At 45.9% G+C, this 22,661-nt stretch overlaps 1 protein-coding gene across 6 annotated transcripts in view; it reads left to right on the top strand.

Annotated features, from left to right (window-relative positions):
- The window catches only part of ARHGEF12 (Rho guanine nucleotide exchange factor 12), a 1,284,704-nt gene that overhangs the window by 957,560 nt on the left and 304,483 nt on the right, over positions 1-22,661 (top strand). For all 6 annotated transcript variants that reach the window (XM_069614339.1, XM_069614338.1, XM_069614336.1 and 3 more), the window contains 2 exons: positions 11,991-12,091; positions 12,241-12,318. In XM_069614339.1, the coding sequence (XP_069470440.1) occupies positions 11,991-12,091; positions 12,241-12,318 (179 nt within the window). The remainder of the gene's footprint in view (positions 1-11,990; positions 12,092-12,240; positions 12,319-22,661) is intronic.

Here is a 22,661-nt window from a genome sequence, read left to right as displayed (position 1 = left end):
CTTATTAATGTATTTGTCAGTTATAAAACATTCATAAGAAGGAGGCAATATAACACACAAATATACTTCAATACTAATTCAGAATACTTTTTCAAGAGGAGTAAAAGGCAAAGATTATTAGAACATGAAAGGTTATAATTATTCTTGGACAGTGCAAATACTTTGAGTTCACCAGAAGAGTCAATTCAATTCAATAGGCTAGGCCAAAGTCAATGGGCTAAAATCCTGGATAGAATAAAGCAGTTGTGGTAAGTAAACAGTAAAGTCTCTGCAAACGTTCTCAGAAGTAGTTTGTAAAAAAGAATCAAATGTTGGGTCACAAGCTGATTAGGCCTGCGAGTTGCAAAGGTTTCAAGCACTTTCACAGCGAGAGGTAAGTACTCTGTCTTATTTCACAGTAGCTTACAATGAAGAAAAAGATGCAGCTGTAGACTTCTGTTCCTGGCAGTTCCTGCAGATCTTGCTGTTGCTGTGCCTCAAGAGGGAGATACGTTGGGGGACTCCTGCACTGGGACTGGTCAAAAAGCTGGCGCTTGCCAAACTTCGATTTCGGTGGCTGTGAGTAAAGCACACAAACTGGTGTCCCTCTCCCTGGTTCTATAGTTTCCTGCAGCAACTCTTGAGGAAATTCAAACTGCTCCGAGATAGGTTGTTCAGGTGGGTAACTTTTGAGTTGATTGGTCCCACCAACTCAAAGGGAGAAGTCGTCCTTGCAGGGGCTTCTCTGTCGATGTGAACTTGCGATTCTGACCTGCAACAGGGCTTCACCGGGCAAACCAGCGGTCCAGGAGTTGCAGCAGCCATCCTCTTCAAGCTCGTCTTCGGTTCCTTCGTTCCAGTGGTCGACTCTGCCTTCCAAGCCAAGAGACTCGCCTTTTATTCAGCTCTCTCCCATTCATTCCAGCTTAGCTGTCACTCACCCAGCAGGGTGGCTGTCCTTGTCGGACAGTCAGCCAGCCAATCACCACAGAGTACTTTTGGGTCTCCTAGGAGACTAAGCACAGGGAGTTTCGGGCACCTCCCTCACTTCCTGCCCACCCCAGACACTGGCGCCAGAGTCGGTCTTCACGCCTGAAGCCCGCCAAAGGCGATTGAACAAAGAGACCAAACCTGGTTTGGCGCGCAGAGCAAAACGCTAGAAGGACCTTTTCACAAAGAAATGGCAAAAAAAGACCTGGACCTGTTTTTACAGAGGGGGCTCAGACGCCATCTTGAAAAACATGGCTCCTGCAATTTAACGCTACTGGTGTTCGCGGTCTGGAAAAATCATGTTAGTTCGTTGTAAAACCACTGCCACCAGCCATTCTGAGTGGAAAGGGTAGCATTTGACTGCTACATGAGTATCTAGACACAGGGGATACTAAGTAACCCTACAGCACTCTATTGTAAGATAGGGTGTGTTGGGTCCAGGAATTTAAAAGACTAGTAAAGTCAATTTCACTTTACTTACTTTGGGAAACAGTAGTTTATCCCAGAGAAGGTATTTAAACCTTGGGAAAGCATGGAAAGGTTTGGAAAGGTTTCCCTGTGCCACTGCTCTAAGTGTGCGGTGTGACACAAATGAAAAGATGATCCCTATGGAGTTGGTTAGACTCCATAACCAAAGGAAACAGAAGAGTAAAACACATTTCAAAATACATGAGTTGGAAAAAAGGTCACAATCTCTCCAGGTAAAAAAAATCAAATCCTCAAAATCCAGAAAAGTTGCTGGGGGTCTCTAAGGTGAAGGGAATTAGCACATTTATGAGAATTCTCCCTAACAGCTAGTCCTGGGTTCGAGAGCGTGGAGAATCTCAGCGTCGACATCCTGAATTTGTTCTTCCTCATGAACTTGTTCAAGGCCCTGAGGTCCAGGATGGGACAGAGACCTCCTCCCTTCTTGGGCACCAGGAATAACAACCTGTCCCGCTCTGATCGAGAGTATGGCACCCTTAAACAACAGGGCTCTCAGTTCTTCCTGGAGTTCTTGCCCCGTTTGGATTGGGGGAAGTGGAGGCCTGTCTGGAGGCCTCTTTAGGAAAGGCAGACAATAACCCAATTGAATCAAATGCAGGGCCCATGCGTTGAAAGTGATTTCCTGCCACTGGGGCCAATGCCCTGCCAATCGTCCACCAACCGGTGCATCGTGGTAGTGGGAAATCAAAGGGGCTTAGAGGGTGTGGGCCTCCCCACTGCTGCGGCTTGTTGGCCTCTAGAGGCCCCTCTGCCACTTCCGAGGTATGCAAAGTGCCTCTGCCCTTTCCTGGTTGAGGGGAGCTGTGCCTTCCTGCCACAGGGCACATAACGTCTATAGCCCCTGCCACTGGAGGCGAAGCTGAAGGCAGGTTGGGCCCACTGCGCCGCTAGACCCAAATATTTGGCAGCCAATTTTGTCTCCTTGACTTTCCCCAAGGATTAGTCTGCTTTCTACCCAAAAAGCATGCAACCTTCAAAAGCCATGTCCAGCAACCTGTTTTGGACGTTCGGAGAGAAGCCAGATGTTTTAAGATATGCTTGGCGTCTCATCACAACTGCTGAATCCATTGCCCTGCCAATACAATCTGCTATGTCCAGGCCCGTATGTAATGACCGTTTGGCTACCTCCTTCCCATCCTCCACCAGCTGTAAAATTCTGTCCCGCATGGCACCCTCAGGGACGTATTCAGCAGCATGTTCCACTGCCTTCCATAAGCCAAACGGGTATTTGGCGAAACCACCCGCCACATTAGTGGCTTTGAGTGCCATGCTTCCAGAAATCAACACCTTCCTGCCCAAAGCGTCACATTTCTTCCCTTCTCTGTCCATAGGCAGATTAGAGGTGGATGACGCGGGTTTGGTGGAAAAAGTGGCAGCCTGTATAACCAAGCCTTCCGGGGAAGGGTGTGTGGTGAGGAAAGAAGGGTTTCCTCTTGCTGGCTTATGCTTCCCTGTGAAATTGGCATTCACAGAGGGAATGGTACAAGGGTGCTGCCATAAGAAGGCTAGGGCGTCCGCAATTACTGGGTTGAAAGGCATATTGTGCTAGACTGTGGGACTCTCGTCCAGAATGTTGAGAAGGTCATACCCCTGAAGAGTGGTAGTGGACGCCTTCAACCCCAGTGTGTCAAATCCCCTGTGAATCGGCTCCATGAACTTCACACTCGTGTGGGTATAGGTCTGTTTTTGCTGTAACTCCAATGTAAACCCTGATCCAAAGCCAATAAATCAGCCTGGTTGTCAAAATAGTTGACGCCCCCAGCTCCTGTGCAAACTGGGTCGACTGGGTCCTCATGGTCATCGTGTTCCTTCACTCCAAAAATGGAATGCATTGAATCGAAGGCACCCGATCCTGACAGTGGCACAAACGAACCATCGCCGACTGTTTGCGCTGAGGGCTTGAGGAAAGGTTTCGAAGCCAAAGCTTCCAATGCCAAAGGTTCTTTTGGCGCTGAGGGACGCTCAGGTAACCGATGGGCGTCTGGAGCCTCGGTCTTACTGCGCTCCAGCGACTTATTCCGGACTGGCGTAACACCCAAAAACGCTTTTGACTTCGACTATGTCGACAGAGTGGCTAGCTTGGGGTCGGGAGCACCGAGCGCTGCTTTTGCTGCTGAAGCTTGCTGGTCGGGGGCCGGAGCCACACCTACAGCCGCTTGCATCTTAAAAATTTCTAGCATAGTCTTAAATCTTTCCCACTCTTCTCGAGTGGTCGGCCCTACCGAGGGTTTACCTCGGTCCGACAACGAGCTGGACTCGCGGTGGTGCGGCTTCTTCCACGAAGAAGACGACGAGGAATGGCTCCTGGAATGGGACAGTTTCTTGTTATTCTTACGATGTTCTTTCCCGTTGTCGGGGGTAGGCTCCTCTTTCTCGGCCTCTGAAGACCAGACGAGTGACCGTGCCGTAGACTTGGCAACAGGTCGGCCCAAAGCCAGTTTCCCGGCCCTTTCACGCTGAGATTTTGGCTGCATCTTTGCACACAACGTGCAGGCCTCTGTGTCGGGGCTAGCACCCATACACCCTAGATGGACGTTAATGAGAGTTGGTCATAGACATTTTGGCCTCACAATCGTGGCATCGCTTGAACCCTGAGACCCTGTGGGACGACATTGCGTCAAGTTTTGAAGAAATGAAATTGTACAAAGTACAATAAGAACGTTGAGTAAACTAGAGTTGTGTTCATGATGCAGTGTGCAAGCACGTGGAAAAAAGGACCTGAGGCATGGAGCATAGTGACGTGGTGTGTATATAAAGGACGCCTGGCATCACGTCCGGAGCTGACAATCTAGAGCCAGAAAGACCGATCGACAGCAGAGTCGAGGTCTACTAATGTCCCCTGTTGAAAAGTTTCCCAACAGCAGAGCTGGATGATGGATACCTATCATGATGAGGAATCTGCGGGTGAAAAGCAATCCATTGAAATCTATTATTATGAAGTCCTCTTCCTATGGAGAAATCTGATGCACACATGCCATATTGAAACCAGGAGCAAGATAAGTCTTCTCTTATAGAAATCAAGGACATGAGATTGGCAGAGAGAAATCATAGGCACACTACCCCAAGAGACATTGAAAGCACAGCCATACTCTCAATCTTAGTTTCCAGCAGTGATGTTTGAAATGTTGTCACTTTCCTCTCATAGAAATCGGAGAGACCTTAAAATATGTATGTACAAAAAAGAAAGAGCTTTCTCTTTCCTCCGGGAGAGAATGAGGGCAACCTCACATGTCCATTAGAGAAAGGAGACAGACGTCCTTGTTTGGTAAGAATTGGTGCAGTCACACTGTGTGAGTACACACAACACTTATCTGCTTGGTATTAGGTAACCCACCTTTTGGTATGGGTCTGTACAACACAAGTTGGTAGTGTGACTGAGCAGCCAGGCCTATCTCAAGAGGGGTAAATTAGAGCTGTACAATTGAAATTCGTAAATACAAGTAGCTAAGTAACACTTACACTCAAGGTTTCAGTTATAAATAGTCAATTATATATTTAACGTCCGTTTGAAATGGGCATTCTTTAAAAAGGCAATTTGTTGTAACTAATGAAATGCACTTAAAAATTACTTTTCAGAGTCAAAGCCAGTGGATAATCTTTTTGGATACGCTTCATACACTACTCCTACACCCCGAGGTGACTTCAATCACAAGGATAGTATTTGCATTTATATATCACACTTACATACTTTTGTAGACAGTAAGTTGCAGAAAGACAAAGGGTTCGGGAAGTAAAAAGGTTAGAACAATTTCTGAGCAATTGTGAGGACAGCTTGTTAGGCAAAGTTTGTATGCAGTACCCTTTGGGACCACTACACCCAACTAGGACTACAGGTGTAAGCAAAACCAACCTTTGGTATAAGTCTGTACTACACAGTTTTGTGGAAGCATTGCTGAGCAGCCAGGCTTATATCATTAGGGAATGTGAGCTGTAAGGATGTTATACAGAGGTATATAATTAAAAGTATTCAAATAGACTCAAGATTTCTTGGTAAAACACTTATTAATTTATTTCAGTCAGTTATAAAACATTTACTCGAAGGGGGCAATCTATACCACACAAAAATATACTTCAGTACTTCACAATATCAGGTTCTGAGGCATTTAAACTACTTTGAAGGAGGAGCAAAATGGCATTCAGAGCATTTGAAGTAGGAGCAAAAAGGCATAAGTTAATAAAACGAATATTAGTTACTCTTAAACAGTGCAAATAGTTTGAGTTCCACAGAGGAGTTGATTCAATGCAATAGGTTAGGCCAAAGTCAATGGGCTTGTCAATGAGTCAGTCTTGTATTGGATAAAGCAGTTCTGGAAGTTAAACGGAAAAGTTCTCAGAAGTAGTTCATACAAGAAAGATTCATATGTTGTGTCACAAGCTAACTAGGCCTGCAAGTTGGCAAAGTTTCAAGCACTTTTGCACTGAGAGGTAAGTTCTCTCGGTCAGGTTTTCACAGTACCTTACAATGAAGAAAAAGATGCAGCTGAAGACGTCTGTTCCTGGCAGGTCCTGCAGATCTCACTGTTCCTGAGCCTCAACTGTGGGGACAAGAGGGAGGATGTCTGGGGACTCCTGCACTGGGACTGGTCAAAAAGCTGGCAAAGACAAATCTTCAATTCCGGTAGCTGTAGTCAAGCACACAAACTGGTGTCCTTCTCCCTGGCTATTCGGTTTCCTGCAGCACTCTGAAGAAAATACAACTAGCTCCGAGAATGGTATCCAGGTGGCTTACGAGTTGATTGGTCCCACCAACTCAAAGGGAGAAGTCGTCCTTGAAGGGCTTCTCTGTCGAGATGAACTTGACGATTCGGACCTGCAGCAGGGTTTCACTGGGCAAACCAACAGTCCAGGAGTTGCAGCAGCCATCCTCTTCCAGCTAGTCTTCGTTTTTTGTTCGTTCCAGTGGTCGACTCTGCCTTCCAAGCCAAGAGTCTCATTTTTTTATCCAGTTTCCTCCCATTCATTCCAGCCTAGCTGCCACTCACCCAGCAGGGTGGCTGTCCTTGCCGGACAGTCAGCCAGCCAATCGCGCCAGAGTGCATTTGGGGTCTCCTGGGAGACTAAGCACAGGGAGTTTCGGGTACCTCCCTTACTTCCTGCCCACCCCAGACACTCAGGCGCCAGAGGCGGTCTTCAGTCCAGAAGCCTGCCAAAGGCATAGAAACAAAGGGACCAAACCTGGGTTGGCATGTGAGACAAGCTCTAGAAGGACCTTTCCAAAAAGAAATTGTGAAAAAAGAAGACCGGGACCTGTTTAAACAAAGGGGGCTCAGGCGCCATCTTGAAAAACATGGCTCCCGTGCATTTTAGCTACCGGTGTTCACGGTCGGGAAAAATCATGGTAGTTCGTTGTAAAACCACTGCCACCAGCCATTTCGATAGGAAAGGGTAGCATTTGACGGCTACATGAGTTTCTAGACATGGGGGATACTAAGTAACCCCTCCAGCACTCTACGGTAAGATGGTGTGTGCTGGGTCTAGGAATTTGGAAAGACTAGTAAAGTCAATTTCACTTTACTTTCTCTGGGAAAGAGTCGTTTATCCCAGAGAAGGTATTTAAACCTTGGGACAGCCTAAAAGGCTTCTCTTTGTCGCTGCACTGAGGGTGCTGTGTGACACACATGAAAAGGTGATGCCTATGGAGTTGTCTAAAACTCCACAATCAAAGAACTCAAGAGTAAAACACACATCAGAATAATGAGTGGGAAAAAAGGCTCCCACTCTCTCCAGGTAAAAAAAACAAGTCATCAAAATCCAGCAAAGTTGCTTGGAGTCTCTAAGGTGAAGGTAATTGGCACATTTCTGAGAATTCTCCCTAACACAGCTGAATCCTCCAATTAAGTCTAGATAAGCCTTTCCCAGCAGTGCCAGTATACAACAAGCTACCACCTATAAGGGACAAACAGTATCAAAGTCAATGGATTTAGAAGAGTGCCTTTGGGGAGCCAGGACAGCCAAAGTCATTTGGACACAGTCTACAGATCTGATGCACTTCTTGGACAAAGGTCTTGCACAAAGTTAGAGAGTTCAGAAAAATCACTTGTAGGGCCACAAGCTGTTAAACCCGTGAGAAGGGAGTTGAAATCAACTTGAAAAAGGTAAGCCAATGCAATTCCCCAGTGAGAAAAGCACCGCTAAAGGCAATAAGGTAAGTACCCCAAGCCTAGAGAGCCACCTCTGGTTCGAAGAAGTGTGGTCCAGCTGGATTCTGTCTTGCTACAGTGGTGCAGACCCTGGTTCCTGAGCATCAGTCATGGGGACAAGAGGGAAGACGTCTGGCACACTCCTGCGGCAGTACTTGTGAGGACGGCGGCAGCTATGGGCTCTTTACGGTTCAGAAGCACTTTGCGGTTTCGGCGATTAGCAAACAGCAATGATGCGGATCTCGGACACCGGTTGGACTTCCTTCACTCCCTCGGTCATGCACTCTGGTGTGGGGACTCTGGAACTGGAGGTCCTGCTTCTGGAGGCTCCTTGGGGTGCTCCTGGACCTTCTAGCCAGATTCGTTCTGCTGAAGATGTTGCACTTGAATACGGACACTCAGCCCTTGGCATTGAACTCGCGCAGCAATGGAGAGGCTTACAGCAAGTAGGCTATGGTGGTCCAGTGGAGTTTGTCTCGGGGTTAGTTGATCCCACTAACCCAAGGGGAGAAGTTGTTGCATCTGTAGCTTCTCTGTCGAGGTGAAAAAGGTCAGCACAGCAGCAGGGCTTCACCGGGCAATTCAAAGGTCCAGGCGGTTGCAGCAAGCTTTGTTCACAGTTTCTTCCTTAGGTGTTTCTACCAGTGGTCGACTCTGACTGTAGTCCCAAAACCCTTGCCTTTTAAGCAAGTTTCTCTCATTCATGCACAGACTAGGCTGTCAATCACACAGCAGGAGGGGCTGTCCTGAATGGACAGCCAGCTACCGGGACAAGTTGCATTTAGGCATTCCTAAAGACCAAGGACAGGTGAGTTTCGGGACCCTCCCTCACATCCTGTCCTTCCAGACACACTGGAGCCAGGAGCGGGCTTCAGGTCTGAAGCCTGCCAAAGGGAAGACAAAGGGCTCAAACCTTTGTTTTTTTTACGCACAGAGTAAAACCAGAGAAAGACCTCACAAACATAAAATTGTGAAAAAAGACAACCGGGCCATTTTGACAAAAGGGTCACCCATGGGTGCTGTACTGCAGCTAACAGTACAATGGTAGGAAAAATTAAACCACTGCCAACAGCCATTTTAAGTAGTGAGGGTAACATAACATGTTACATGAGAAAGTAGGATAAGGGGCTACGAAGTAACCCCCCAGCACTCCGTCACCACTGGAGTCTTCCCATCCCCCCTGATGCACTCCCTTGTGCACCCTCTTCTTAAACCCTCTGCCGATCCCTCCTGCCCGGCTAACTATCGCCCAATCTCCATCTCTCCCTTCCTGGGCAAGCTCTTGGAGAAACTGGCCATCTCCCAGCTTAATCTCCACACTGAATCTGTTGGTTGTCTTCATGACCATCAGTCTGGCTTCAGAGCTGCCAGAAGCACGGAAACTGTTCTCCTGAACATCCGTGAAGACCTGCTCTCAAACCTCGACTCTAACACCCCCTGTGTCCTCATCTTGCTTGATCTCTCTTCTGCCTTTGACACTGTCAACCATTCCATCCTGCTAAATTGTTTCCGTGATAACCTGGGCGTCATGGTTCAGGCCCTGGAGTGGCTGACTTCCTTCCTCTGACCGACCCTCCCAGCTCCAACTTGGGTCCTTCTCTCTGCTATCTTTTTCTCTACTGGTGGTGTCCCCCAGGGGTCTAACCTCTCTCCCTGGCTGTTCAACCAATACCTGGCACTCCGTGCCCACCGCATTGCCGCTCTCTGCCCCAACTTCCAGTGCTATGCGGACGACACTCAAATCATTTTCAGGCTTCCTTCGGCCACCTCTTTTCCGTCCCTCATCTGGCTGTCTGCTATCCAGGAGTGGTGTGCCGCCAATGACTTCTGCCTTAATGCCAGTAAGACTGAGATTCTCCTCATCGGCACGCCCACTCCCTCCTTTCCTGTAACCCTCTTCCTGGCCTCTTGGCCCTCTTCCTGCTCCCGCCTGCAGGGCTAAAAACCTCGGGGTCATCTTCGACTCCATACTCTTTCTCTCCCCACATCTGTCTCCAAAAAGTCACACTACCAGCTGTACCTCCTCAGAGGTATTCTTCCTTTCCTCTCCTTCCCCATGAAGCTCACTGTCTCCAGAGCTCTGGTTCTCTCTAGGCTGGACTATTACAATAGACTCTTTCTAAATATGCCTGCTTCTACTCTCTGCCCTCTGCAACTTATTCAGAACAGGACTGCGAGACTTGTCCGTCGACCTCAAGCCCAGGGATCGTATCTCTCCAGGACTGAAATCTCTGCACTGGCTCCCAGTGGCTGCGAGGATTAATTTCAAAACACTCTGCTTTGTCCACAAGGCCTTCTGGGACCTGGGGCCTCAATACCTTCAACTCTCTCTTCCTAAAAATCTTCCTTCTCGAGCTCTTCGCTCATCCGCCTCCAACTCCCTCAGGGTCAGTCGCTTCTCCAAGGAACGAGTTGCTGGTAAATCTCTCTCTCTTCGGCTGGGGCCTCCCTCTGGAACATCCTCCCTGAAACTTGAGGAGAACCACCTTTGGTTCCGGGAGCACCTGAAAACCTTCCCCTTTACTTCTGCTTTCTCTCCCCCTCTCCCCTGCTGAATTCCTGGCTGATACTGAGACTGCACTGGTTACCTGGCCACCCTTTGATCACAGGCCCAAGCCCTGCCAGTTGCATGCCTGCACTGCCTCCCTGGCAACCCCTGCTCCTGGGGACTATTGTCTGTATCCCTACAGTCCCCTCACCAGTACTTGTGTCTGCACTCATTCTGCACTTGCCACCTGCTGGCCATTCTTTTATTTAGCTTGTTTATTTATTATCCCATGTACTGCACTTTCCCCTCCCCTTTCCCCCAGCACTTTTCCTATTCCCCCATCCCTTGCACGATGTGAATGACACCAGACCTAGTAAGATCGTTCTCTTCCCTCTGTTCCCCCTCCCTTGCCTCGTCACGCCCTGAAACACCTGTGTATAGGCGTGTTATAGATGCCATATCATATCGTAAAATGGTGTGTGCTGGACCTACAAAGAGAAAAGTTAAGTAAAGTCAATTTCACTTTACTATTCTTGGGAACTGTAGTTCACACAAGAAAAGATATTTAAACCTTAAGAGAAATTCAAAGGAATTCTCAGTATCACTGCACTGAAGGTGCTGTGTGTCACCATGGAAAAAGCAGATGCATATTAAGTGTGTCAGACTCCAAAAACAGTGAAAACACAAAATCCAGGATGGCTAAAATCACATGTGTGAGAAAAAGGTCTCTAAGCGCTTTGAAACACATTGTGTATAGGCGCTATATAAATAATCATATCATACCTCACTCCAGGTTTAAAATTAAAACGTCCCGAGTCCAACAAAAGAGCTTGGGTTCTCTAAGGTGGGAGGAGTTTAGCACAAAAATGAAAATTCTCCCCAAGTCCTCTCCAGCAGATAATTGACTCACATCTGAATAGAGAACAAGACCAACCTTCAACATGGACCTAGTATAATTTGCCACTCCTGATTTAAAATGAAACCAACTTTGTTACTTCAGTAGATAATGTGACGGACCTTCACCCTTCAGCAGTGGTGACTGGCCTCTAACTTCCGGCAGTGAATTAGAATAGCCATCCATATCCAATACAGGGCAGGTCCCTCGCATCCAGTAGAGAACTAACCCATACTCTTCCCATGTAGCAAAATTGAACTGACCTCTCACCTTTATTAAAGATGGAGGTCGACTGCTCAGCTCCCATAGACAATGAAACTGACCACTGACCTGCAGTAGAGATTGGTAACCGTTAATAATGTCCCCATGAAAAAAGTCATCAGGTTGCCAACTTTTAAAAAACAAAAATGGATTAATGAGTTACCCTCCAAGCTATCAAATACTTTCCGCAAATATTCTAGGGCAGGCGGTAATAATATATAATATAGCATTATACCCCTGCTAGAATATTTGGGGAAAGAATTATGGTAGCCAGGAAAGTCACCAGAACCTGACGACTATTTCACGGCGACATTATTACATGGAACTGACCGTAGAGAATGAGATTGAATACATTTGACATCTTCCACGTGTAGCTTTGAATTCTGACCAACCACTTCATTGGGTTTTGAAATAAATGGGCCCTTCCTTCCCATCAAGTTTTGAAATGACTTAGCTAGCTCTCTTGCCTGCCGCTTTTAAAGAACACAGAGCTATCGCATTCAACAAACGAATGGCCTATTTTCTCCAGCAGACATGAAAGACTAATCAATATACAGAAAAATTGAGGCACATCCAATTTCTCCTATGGAGAAACCTTAACGCTTCTCTGAGAACCAGCAAACAATACAGAAATAGGTCAACTCTATTTTTTATTACTAGAATTGCTTATTCTTTCTCCCTTTTGTAAGATCAAAATCTGGAATCGAGAGTGAAGTGGTTTCTTTATCTTGCCTTGCTATATCTCTATTAGATCGGCCTGATGAAAAGGAGAAGGTGAAGAATGCTGCTGATCACTGCCGCCAAATCCTCCACTGTGTAAACCAGGCAGTGAAAGAAGCAGAACATAAACAAGTAAGGAGCAATCGGTTGGAAGTGGCTTAGAGGGGACAGATGTGTCAGACTGGGTGATTTGCAGTAGGTGCAGGCAGGCATCCTGGGGATTTTCCATACTCTGGCTTCAATTAACTCTTGAGATTTGGCTTTTCTTCCCTCTCTGCCAGCACCTCGAGGATTACCAGCGCCGTTTGGATCTTTCCAACCTAAAACAGTCTGAATGCCCAATGCTGGATGAATACAAAGTAAGTAAACCCTGCACCATACTTGCAGCTCTCCCCTTATACGTCGATTACATTGATTCCTGCTTTGTAGTCAAGAAGTGCCTGTTCTTTGTACGTGTTATGTGAACACTCGACACCCCTAAACCAGTGCGAGTATATCTTCAGAGAATCGAAGCCAAGGTGTTTGTAGTCCAGGCTTGGTCTGTCTGGCTAGCTGATTAAATGTGATTGCCTGACATTACTCTTAATAGAATTTTACTTGTGTTGGCGGATATATGCTGGACCCTTTAAGCAGACACTAAAATAACAATTAAAATACCTTAACAGCATAATGAAATATGTTAAATAATAGGCTCTCTTAAATGATTGGATATCCCGTAGTGCAAAAAATGACTGATTTTGCAGAAATACATGTTTAAATCTGCACACAGTGGGTGTCCAATGCCTCAAACGCTTCCTAAAAATTGCACAGCAGAAAACCCTCATCCCTCCCATCTCAAAGGTCCTAATAGTGCTGTATCTTTCATTCCTATTTTTGGGAGCTCTGAACCTTTAGGGCCCCTCAACTTTCTGCTTTTTTTCCCTTTACATGTTGGATCACTGAGTTCTTTTTGGTAGCTAGATGGACTTCTCCTGCAATTGCAGCCCTTTTTACCTTATGCAAGGTATGTTATGAGTCGCTCAGTTGCAGGGGAGCATCTCGGGCACCACATTCCTGTCCACTGTGATTGTACCACCCAACATCTGTTTCATGGAATAGTTCAGTGGCAGCTGTACTGTAGTTTTGGCTGCACCAGGGGGGTGCAAGCCATTTTACTGCTTTGGTAGCCCAATGCGCCTCTTTGGCAGCCAACATGGCACCTCAGTGCATTATTTTAAATCCTGTTCTTGGCCATTGTTTAGTTTAGGGCTACTGTTGTTCAGGGCAAACACAAGGTGACTTTAAAATGCCCTTTGTGACCATTTGGGCTCTTTGTGAGCCCAAAAAGGCAGCCTACATATAAGTATAAACTGGTTTTGGCCATTCCAAGTCCTTGAGCTCTCCTCAATTCCTGTGGAGGTGGTTGTTGAGATGGATTTTCAGACCTAGTCTTGAGGGAGGGTTCTGAGTGGCCATCCTAATATACTGTACTTGGATCTAGCCAAACTCAAAGTGGTAGGTGTTAGGACAGATTGTTCTGTACTCTGGCCTGGAGGACAGATGTATAGAAGGTCAACCTATATTCTAACAGGGACAACTCTGGGGAGCTGTAGCCAAACCAGTTCAGGTTGCAGTGATAGGCGGTCTAGGCTAGGTTCTTCAGATGTGGTTAGCTTGTAAAGGGTCCACAATGAGTTCACACAATGGGAATCGCAGATTACACTTAGACAGGATGTATAGAAATATTGGCCAAAACACACTATAGAAAAATTACTACTGGCAAGTCGAGTTATCACACAACACTAACAAAATAGATGCATATATACATTCACTTATCAGAGGGCATGATATACATCACAAACTCCTGCAAAGGAAAGGTAAGGTTTTTATTATGCACTCACAGTCCACAGAGAATTATCCCTAACTAAAAATGTCCAACCCTAAATTGTCTAGGGCCTTTTGCCCATTAGTTCAGGTAAAGTTCCACAGAAACTTTGAGGCAGGAAAAAATACATGCAGGGTCTCTGGGGTCCAGTGAAGGGTTCTAATTGTCACAGTAGAAGTTAAACTAGCTAACAGAAGAAGCCCTAACTTTCAGAAGTCGTGCGCAAGCAAGCAGTGGCAAAGCCAATAGAGTTAGAATAAAGTTTATTATAAGCCCATTGACTTGTAATGGGGGTAGGTAAGAATCACTGTAACTTACACCCCGTACTCTGATTCTTCCCCAGACTTGGCAGGACAAATGAAGAGGCTCTGAGATTGCTTTTTCCGCCTGTTAGGCAAGATTGTATGCAGTACCCATAGGGTGCACTACAACAACCCTGACCCCCTGGCAGTAGTAACCCAACCTTTGGTATGATATGGCATTTATAATGCACCTATACACAAGTGTTTCAAGGCGTGATGCGGCAAGGGAGGAGGAACAGAGGGAAGACGGACAGCGATGCTACTAAGCCAGGTGTAATTCAGATCGCGCAAGTGCATAGGAGGGGGGGGGGATGGGGAAAGTGCCATACATGGGATAAGAATAATAAACACTAAGTAACATACGGCCAAATGGTGGCAAGTGCAAGGGTAAGTGCAGACATCAGGTGTCAAGTGCTGGTGGTTGTTAGCAAGAATTTTCATAAGTGTGCTAATTCTCTTCACCTTAGAGATACTCAGCAACTTTGCTGGATTTTGGGGACTTGATTTTGTTTACCTGGAAAGTGTGAGCCTTTTTCCCCACTCTTTCATGTATTTTGATGTGCGTTTTACTCTTGTGTTCTTTGATTTATGGTGTTTTAGGTAACTCCATAGGCATCATCTTGTCATGTGTGTTACACGGCACCCTCAGTGCAGTGACACAGGGATGTCTTTTAGACTTCCAAAAGGTTTACATACCTTCTCTGGGATGAAATACTGTTTCCCAGAGAATGTAAAGTTAAATTGACTTTACTAGTCTTTTTAAATTCCTATACCCAGCACACACTATCTTCCTATAGAGTGCTGGAGGGGTTACCTAGTATCACCTGTGTCTAGAAACTCATGTAGCAGTCAAATGCTACCCTTTCCTTTAGAAATGGCTGGTGGCAGTGGTTTTACAACAAACTACCATGATTTTTCCCGACCACGAACACCGGTAGCTAAAAATCGCATGAGCCATGTTTTTCTAGATGGCGCCTTAAGCCCCTTTGTTTAAACAGGTCCCAGTCTTCTTTTTTCGCCATTTCTTTTTGGAAAGGCCCTTCTAGTGTTTGTCTCTGTGCGCCAAACCAGGTTTGGTCCCTTTGTTTCTATGCCTTTGGCGGGCTTCAGGACTGAAGTCCGCCCTTGGCGTCTGAGTGTCTGGGGTGGGCAGGAAGTGAGGGAGGTGCCCGAAACCCCCTGTGCTTAGTCTCCTAGGAGACCCAAATGCACTCTGGCTTGATTGGCTGGCTGACTGTCTGGCAAGCACAGCCACCCTGGAGGGTGAGTGGCAGCTAGGCTGGAATGAAAGGGAGAAAACTGTTTAAAAGGCGAGTCTCGTGGACTTTAAGGCAGAGTCAACCACTGGAACGAAAAAAACAAAGAAGAACTGGAAGAGCACGGCTGCTGCAACTCCTGGACCGTTGGTTTGCCCAGTGAAGCCCTGGTGCAAGTCCAAATTGCCAAGTTTATCTCGACCGAGTAGCCCCTTCTAGGACGACTTCTACCTTTTGAGTTGGTGGGACCAATCGACTCGTAAGCCACCTGGATACCATTCTCAAGGCTGGTTAGGATTAACCAGGGAGAGGGACACCAGCTTGTGTGCTTGAAGCTACAGCTACTGGAACTGAAGTGACTTCATTTTGTTTGCATTTTCCGATGATGCAGTGCGGGAGTCCCCCAGCGTCCTCCCTCTTGTCCCCACGACTGAGGCACAGGAACAGTGAGATCTGCAGGAACTGCAAGGAACCAACGACTTCAGCTGCATTTGTTTCTTCATACTAAGGTACTGTGCCAAACCGATTGAGAGAACGCCACTCTTGCGGTGAAAGTTTGTGAAACTTTCCCAACTTGCAGGCCTAATCACCTTGTGACCCAACATATGATTCATTTTCACCTAACTACTTCTGAGAACTTTTGCGAAGATTTTACCGTTTGATACCACAACTGCTCTTTCCTATCCAGAACACTAGCCCATTGACTTTGACCTAGGCCTATTGACTTGAATTGAACTCTTCTGGTGAACTGAAACTATTTGCACTGTCTAACAAGTATATGTGATCTATTCCACTTTCCATAGGCATAAGCCGCGGGCTGCGTTTGCAGCTGCAGTAAAGCACCCTTGGGTGCTATTTTTGTCAAAATGGCCCACGTCTTATTTTTTTGCCATTTGTGGAAAGGTACTTCTTGAAATTTACTCTGCGTGCCAAACCACTTTTGGTCCCTTTGTTCGTTTTGCCTTTGGCGGGGTTCATGAGTGAAGCCTGCCTCTGGCTCCAGAGTGTCTGGCGGGCGCAGGAAATGAGGGAGGAGCCTGAAACTCCCTGTACTTAACGCCCTTGGTTACAGTAATGCACCCTAAGGTGATTGGCCTGCTGGCTGTCCGTCAAGGACACTTAACACAAAGATGGCCCGTTGTTGCCAACAGGGAAACTATCCTGCACTCCCAAAAGGGCTATGTCCTGTTTCAAGTTGTAATAATACAATTTTAACTCTTGAACACAGTTTTCCATTAAAAGCATACCACGCTTTTATAGCTTGATCATTTTTGTTTCTGCAGCAGCATAAAAAGCTATGCAAATCATGGAAATTCAATTTTGAAACAAATTCATTAGAACCTATATTTAATTCAAATTACATTGGGGCAAAAAGGGTGGTGTCCGTTGTATTTTATCAGAAAGTACATACAAACATTATTACAAAATCAACAAGTTTTTCTTACAAATAGAAACTATTCTCAGAAACAGGAAGCAGGTATCCAAATTGCAAGTGTCTATCCACCTGAGGGTGTACTAATTTGAATGGTGTATCACATAGACTGACACTTAAGGATGTCTTGGAAGAATTGTTCATCAAATATTCTTAGTTTAAACAAGTAGAGTGTCCAGATAAACGCAAATCGTTGTTAAACTGATGCCAACGCGTTTCGAACTAAAAGTTCATCTTCAGGGCATTCAAGATAAATGTTCCAAATCTGTGTTCATCCTGCAAATATAACGGGTATGTTGTCTACTCAACAATGCTTACTCTAATGCAATATGAAAACAGCGAGTACTAATACTATAAAGCATACTACTAACCTCTTTCTTAACCTCAGTGTACCATTTTGTACAGACACCTATGGAGGAAAGCCATAGAAGTGCCATTATAAATTCAATTGTGCGTGCGTTCATAGTTTCTATAAAAGTGTGTTTACAGAATGACATAATTGTGCCTATTTACATAATTGATAAGGCGGGTATCACATTGAAAAAATTGTTTGTACTCGCCGCCCCTGGTAGGGTTTGTTTTCACCAAGGGTATAAGTGGTGCTTTTAAGCTGACCTAGAGCTCCAGGAAGATCCTCTGAACTCCCAGGAAGCAGGACTGACTGTGCCTGAGCCCCCTCAACCGAGTGCAGGATCCCAGAAGCAAGGAAAGTCCATCTCGGAGCAGAAACACTGAACAGCCACTGATTTGAAGATTGCCGGTTCGAGTGGTGACCGTCCTATTGCAGTACAGGACTCCCCAGAAGTCCTCCTTCTTGTCCCCACGACTGAGGCCCAGGAACAGTGAGATCTGCACAGCTGCACAGGAACAGAAGTCACCCGGTGCTCTTTTTCTTCAATGCAAAGGTGCTGTAAAAAGTCTGAGAGAAATTACCTCTTACTGTAGAGTTGCTTGCATCTTCTACTGCCCACAAGTCTAATCAGCTTGTGGCCCTACATTTGATTCTTCTTTTCTTCAAAGACTCCTAAAACACTGTGCAAAAGACGTTCTACTTATCTGCAAAGAACTGTTTCAGCTCATATAAGACTTTTACCTATTGACTTTGGCTTAGCCTCTTTCACTGAATGAATCTTATTGGGTGGATCTGAAAGTATTTGCCTGCTTAAGAATATTTGTGGTCTCTTGTATGTTCTAAATAACCTTTTCCTTTGACTTACTATATGATTCTAAATGCAACAGTGATATATTAATGTCCCCAGCACCTTAGCAATCGAAGTCACTGGAGGGTGTAGGTACTGTCTGTGGGCCATCCCAAAAGGGTATCTACTGATTTAGAGATTAAGAGTGTGTATTTCATGAAGTGTATTTGAGTGTTACTGTTATATTGCTCCCTTCTGAAGAAGGCTTATGCTAACTGATAAATTAATAATTATGTATTCAAGAAACCTTGCGTGTAAGAGTTTATTTGAATACTCGTCACTGTGGATCTGTGTAACTCCCCTACGGCTCACATTGACCCCTCTTGAGATAAGCCTCGCTGCTCAACACGCTACCAAAACTGTGTAGTACAAGCTTATACCAAAGATTGGGTTTCCTATACCTGTAGTCAGTTGTTTGTAGTGTTCCCAGACGGTACTGCATACAAACTTTGCCTAACAGGTCCGACTTAAAAGCGATCCACCCAGTCTGGTGTTCCTCTCCCTGGCACTTTGGTTCGAGCAGCAGCAGTGGAAGTACAGCCAGCTCCGAGAGGATGTCCAGACGAGTTTGGGTTGATTGGTCCCACCAACCCACGCGGCAAAGAGTTCCTTGCAGGGCTTCTCTAGTCGAGGTGAATTCGGAGCTTCAGCACAGCACCAGGGCTTCACCGAGCAAACCAAGGGTCCAGGAGTTGTAACAGGCTTATCTTCCAAGTTCTTCTTTGGATTCCTTCGTCCAGTATTCGACTCTGCCTTCCAAGCCAAAAAGCCTTGCCTTTTTATGCAGATTCCTCCAATTAATTCCAGCCTAGCTGTCAATTACACAGCAGGGTGGCTGTCCTCCAAGGATAGCCAGCCGGCCAATTGCCTTTGGGTGCATTCCTGTAACCAAGGGGATTAAGCACAGGCAGTTTTGGGCACCTCCCTCACTTCCTGCCCCTGCCAGACACTCTGGAGCCAGAGAGAGGCTTCACTCGTGAATCCCGCCAACGACGAAACGAATAAAGGGACAAAACCTGGTTTGGCGCGCAGACTAAACTGAAGAAGGACCTTTCTATCAAGAAATGGCGGAAAAAAGAAGACCGGGCCATTTTGACAAAATGGGCTCCCATGGATGCCTTACTGCAGCTGCGAACGCATCCCGCGGTAAAAACACACAATGGTAGTAAAAAGTAAACCACTGCCACCAGCCATTAATTGTAGAAAGGGTAACATAAAAATGTTACATGAGAAAGTAGACAAAGGGGATACTAAGTAACCCCTCCAGCACCCTATTGTAAGATAGTGTTTGCTGGGTCTAGAAAGTTACAAATGTAAGTAAAGTCAATTTCACTTTACTGCTCTTGGAAACAGTAGTAATCCAAGAGAAGGTACACACACACACACACACACACACACACGTGTACACAGACATACACACGTTCCGGAATCAGCTCAAGACCGTCCTATTCTTCTCTCCCGCTCCCTCTCCTGCTGACCTACCTGTCTGCCACTGACTGGTTGCCTGGCTACCCTCTGAGCACAGCGGTTACCAGGCTCCCCCATTATCAGTCGCCACTGCACAGCCACCGCGCACTTATGGGCTGTAACCTCTATAGCCCCTGCACTTACCTAGAGCCATGCTGCCCTGGTTGCACTTGCTCAGAGCACTGCTGCCCTGATTGCACTGCCCCCTCCACTTTAGCGATGTCGTAATTGCACAATCTGAATGTCACAATGCCTAGTAAGATCATTTGTATTGTCCTCCCATGCCTAGAAACACTTGTGTACAGATGCGTTATAAATGACTGTTAGGACAGTTTATCTGAAGTAGGGGCTTAGTAAAACCATTCAACTGAGGCAGTACAAACTCCACTCTTTGTATCAGACTGTACCACCGGAGTTCATGGTAGCGTAGACAGAGCAGACAGGCTTATCTTAGGAGGGAGTGAGGGATGTAGAATCAGTTCAAATGACATTGTAATACAAAGTGGTCCAAAAAACACTGAAACACTATATGTAAAAATAAAGGATTTATTTAAATGCAAGTAGGCCCAGATAAATCTAGGGGTAAATAAGTACTGTCACAGATTATATGTAATCACAATTATCATAACACAACACTATGCTTGAAGGTGCACAGACCAAATCATAAACCTTATTTGGAACACCTAAAAGAAGTTCTAGGGAAGTCAAACCTTTTCATACACATTCAGTATAGGTCACACCTATTCTTGGGGAGTAAAAACCAATGGTTACTTTCACAATTACATTCAGTAATGCAAGGGCAGTAAACTCTAGCAGTTGTACAGTGACTCTCGGTACAAATCACATAGTCAACTGGACAGTATACATTTTGTGAATAGTGGAACATTTATTCCAGCTACACTAAAAACCTATAACTACTTTTGTGGTGACAGTTATACTAGGTGATTTAAACCTAAGAATGGAATATCCAATTACAGAAAGAGGTAAGCATGAGTGTTCTCTGTGGCAGAAGGAGGGGGTCACTAGGGACTAGTGACCAACAGACAGTTTCAGAATAGGTTCTTAAGTAGCAAAAGTCAGAGTTCCTTAGGAAGACTGGGCAAACAGGTGAGTACTTCATTTGTAGGGTTAAAAGAGGGTCGAGGGGCTTTGCAGACGACACCCTAGCAGGATTCTAGCAGTGGGCCTGGGTGCACTGAATGAGAGGCCTCCCCATCACAGAAATCACCCCACAGTTACATAGAAATCCTAAGAGACTGAAGGTAAGTACATACCCCAGCCACCATAGTACCTCAGCATTGAAGATTTTGAAGCAGGAGGACTTTAGGATCTGCAGCCAAAAACCTGGTCAGTGGATACCTTGTCATGGTGACTGAAAACAAGGCCTCCGGGATCAATTTAGAAAGCTCTAAGCAATATTTTCCTTGCGACTGAATGCGGTTCTGTGGATTTTGCCCCTTTTGAAAGAGTACAGAAGAATATCACAGTTGAATTCTCATTACATAGATCCAGCACTCTGTTGAGGGGACTTGTAGGACTCGATTTGTGTCTCTGGAGATCCACCAGGATGCCCATCAAGTTTCAGCGAGATTCGGAAGACCGTGCACCGCACAATGACTCAATGTTCCAGGGTATTGGGCTATTGCAGCAACGCAAGGTCGCAGCAACGTGTGGGATGGCACCGAAATGCAGTCTTCCTGAGTCTAGTGGGTCTCATTAGGCTCTGGGTCGTCGTTTTCGGAGTTTCCAGGTCGATTGGAAGGAAGGGCTACAGAAGGCTCTAGTTACTCAGCAGACTCTCTCCGGTCGCTGGAAATCGTTTCAGCCGCTTTTCCTTCCTCCTCTTCGGATTTGGTTCCAGTGGCCGACTTGTCCTCAGCTTCCAGGTTCGCAGTATTTATCAGGAACTACAGCACAACTTCTGCAATCTCTCCCTGCACTTTACAAGAAGGGGCGGTCTGGTTGTTCAATCAAGACAGCCAGCCCCCCACTGGGATTTGTCCCCATTCAGGCAAGGAGGAAGACAAAGGGCTGTGGAGTTTTGGACTTCTCCCTTGCTTCCTGCCTTCGCAAACAGACTGGAGCCTGGGGCAGGCAGTCCAGTGGACTCCCGCCGAAGATAAAAATCACACACAGAAATTTCCCGTCCTGGATGTCGGGGGAAGGAACCAGAAAGGAAAGAAACACTAAAATGGCGAAAAAAGAAGACTGCTGCCATTTTGGTAAAATGAGCATCCTTAGGTGCCTTTAATGCAGGTGTTAACACAGCCCGCGAAAAAGGTGCACCAAATTAATACAAGATATCACTGCCACCAGCCATTGCAGGTAAGCTTGTCCCTGTAACATAATTGTTAGTTTTAGTGTGAAAGTGGATACATTGTATCTCCCCAGCACGCCACATAAAGGGGGGCTGCTGGCTTCACAGATGGCTTTGCAGAATATGTAAAAGGGACCAGAAGATCCTTTCTACCCTTGGGAACTGTAGTTCTCTCAAGGTTAGCAAAAGAAGGTTCAAGGGAGAGCCCCTAGGGCAACCCAGCAAAAACAGGCACTTATTGCCAATAAGTAAAAGACACTATGGAGAGTCTAAAAAACGACACCCATAAAAAGAGTGAAAGATTTTGTGAGAGTTGAAAAAGGTTCCCACTCAGAGCTATTAAGGAAAAAAAAATCCCACTAGTAAAGCAAAGTGTTCTGGGCTTGACCCAGGTAAGAAAGATTGGCCATTTCTACAATAATCTTACCTTACAATGATGTATCATATCATACCACTCTTACACTTTCTAATTCTGGTTGTTCAGTCACATTACCCAGATAGTTTGGCTAGACATTAGTGTCTTTCTCTGTTTACCCGAACAGGGTTACCTCTAGGATTTTGTCCACAGGGCTGATTCGGTAAAACCATCTTAACATGCATTAATGTATGTTTGTTAAGGTATGTTTGTATTGTTCCAGTTGGCCTGGGCAATCATACGTTACTCCTGGTAACTGTTTGTGTAACTAATTGGGCTCTTCCAGGCTGCAAGCAGTAATCCAAGTAATGACCCTCTTTGTGCCTAAGCCATAGCTTTATTTTGTTTACCCCCATTCAACTAAGTGGTCTCTCCAAGTACTCCCGAATAGAATTCAGTGGCTTTGTTCCCAATCATTAAGCCAAGGTGCCTATGTCATCTAGATGACTG

Source organism: Ambystoma mexicanum, chromosome 9 (assembly GCF_040938575.1).
Source record: "Ambystoma mexicanum isolate Mex_15411 chromosome 9, UKY_AmexF1_1, whole genome shotgun sequence".
In the NCBI taxonomy this organism is placed as follows: Eukaryota; Metazoa; Chordata; class Amphibia; order Caudata; family Ambystomatidae; genus Ambystoma; species Ambystoma mexicanum.
This window is presented reverse-complemented; position numbering and strand designations above follow the sequence as displayed.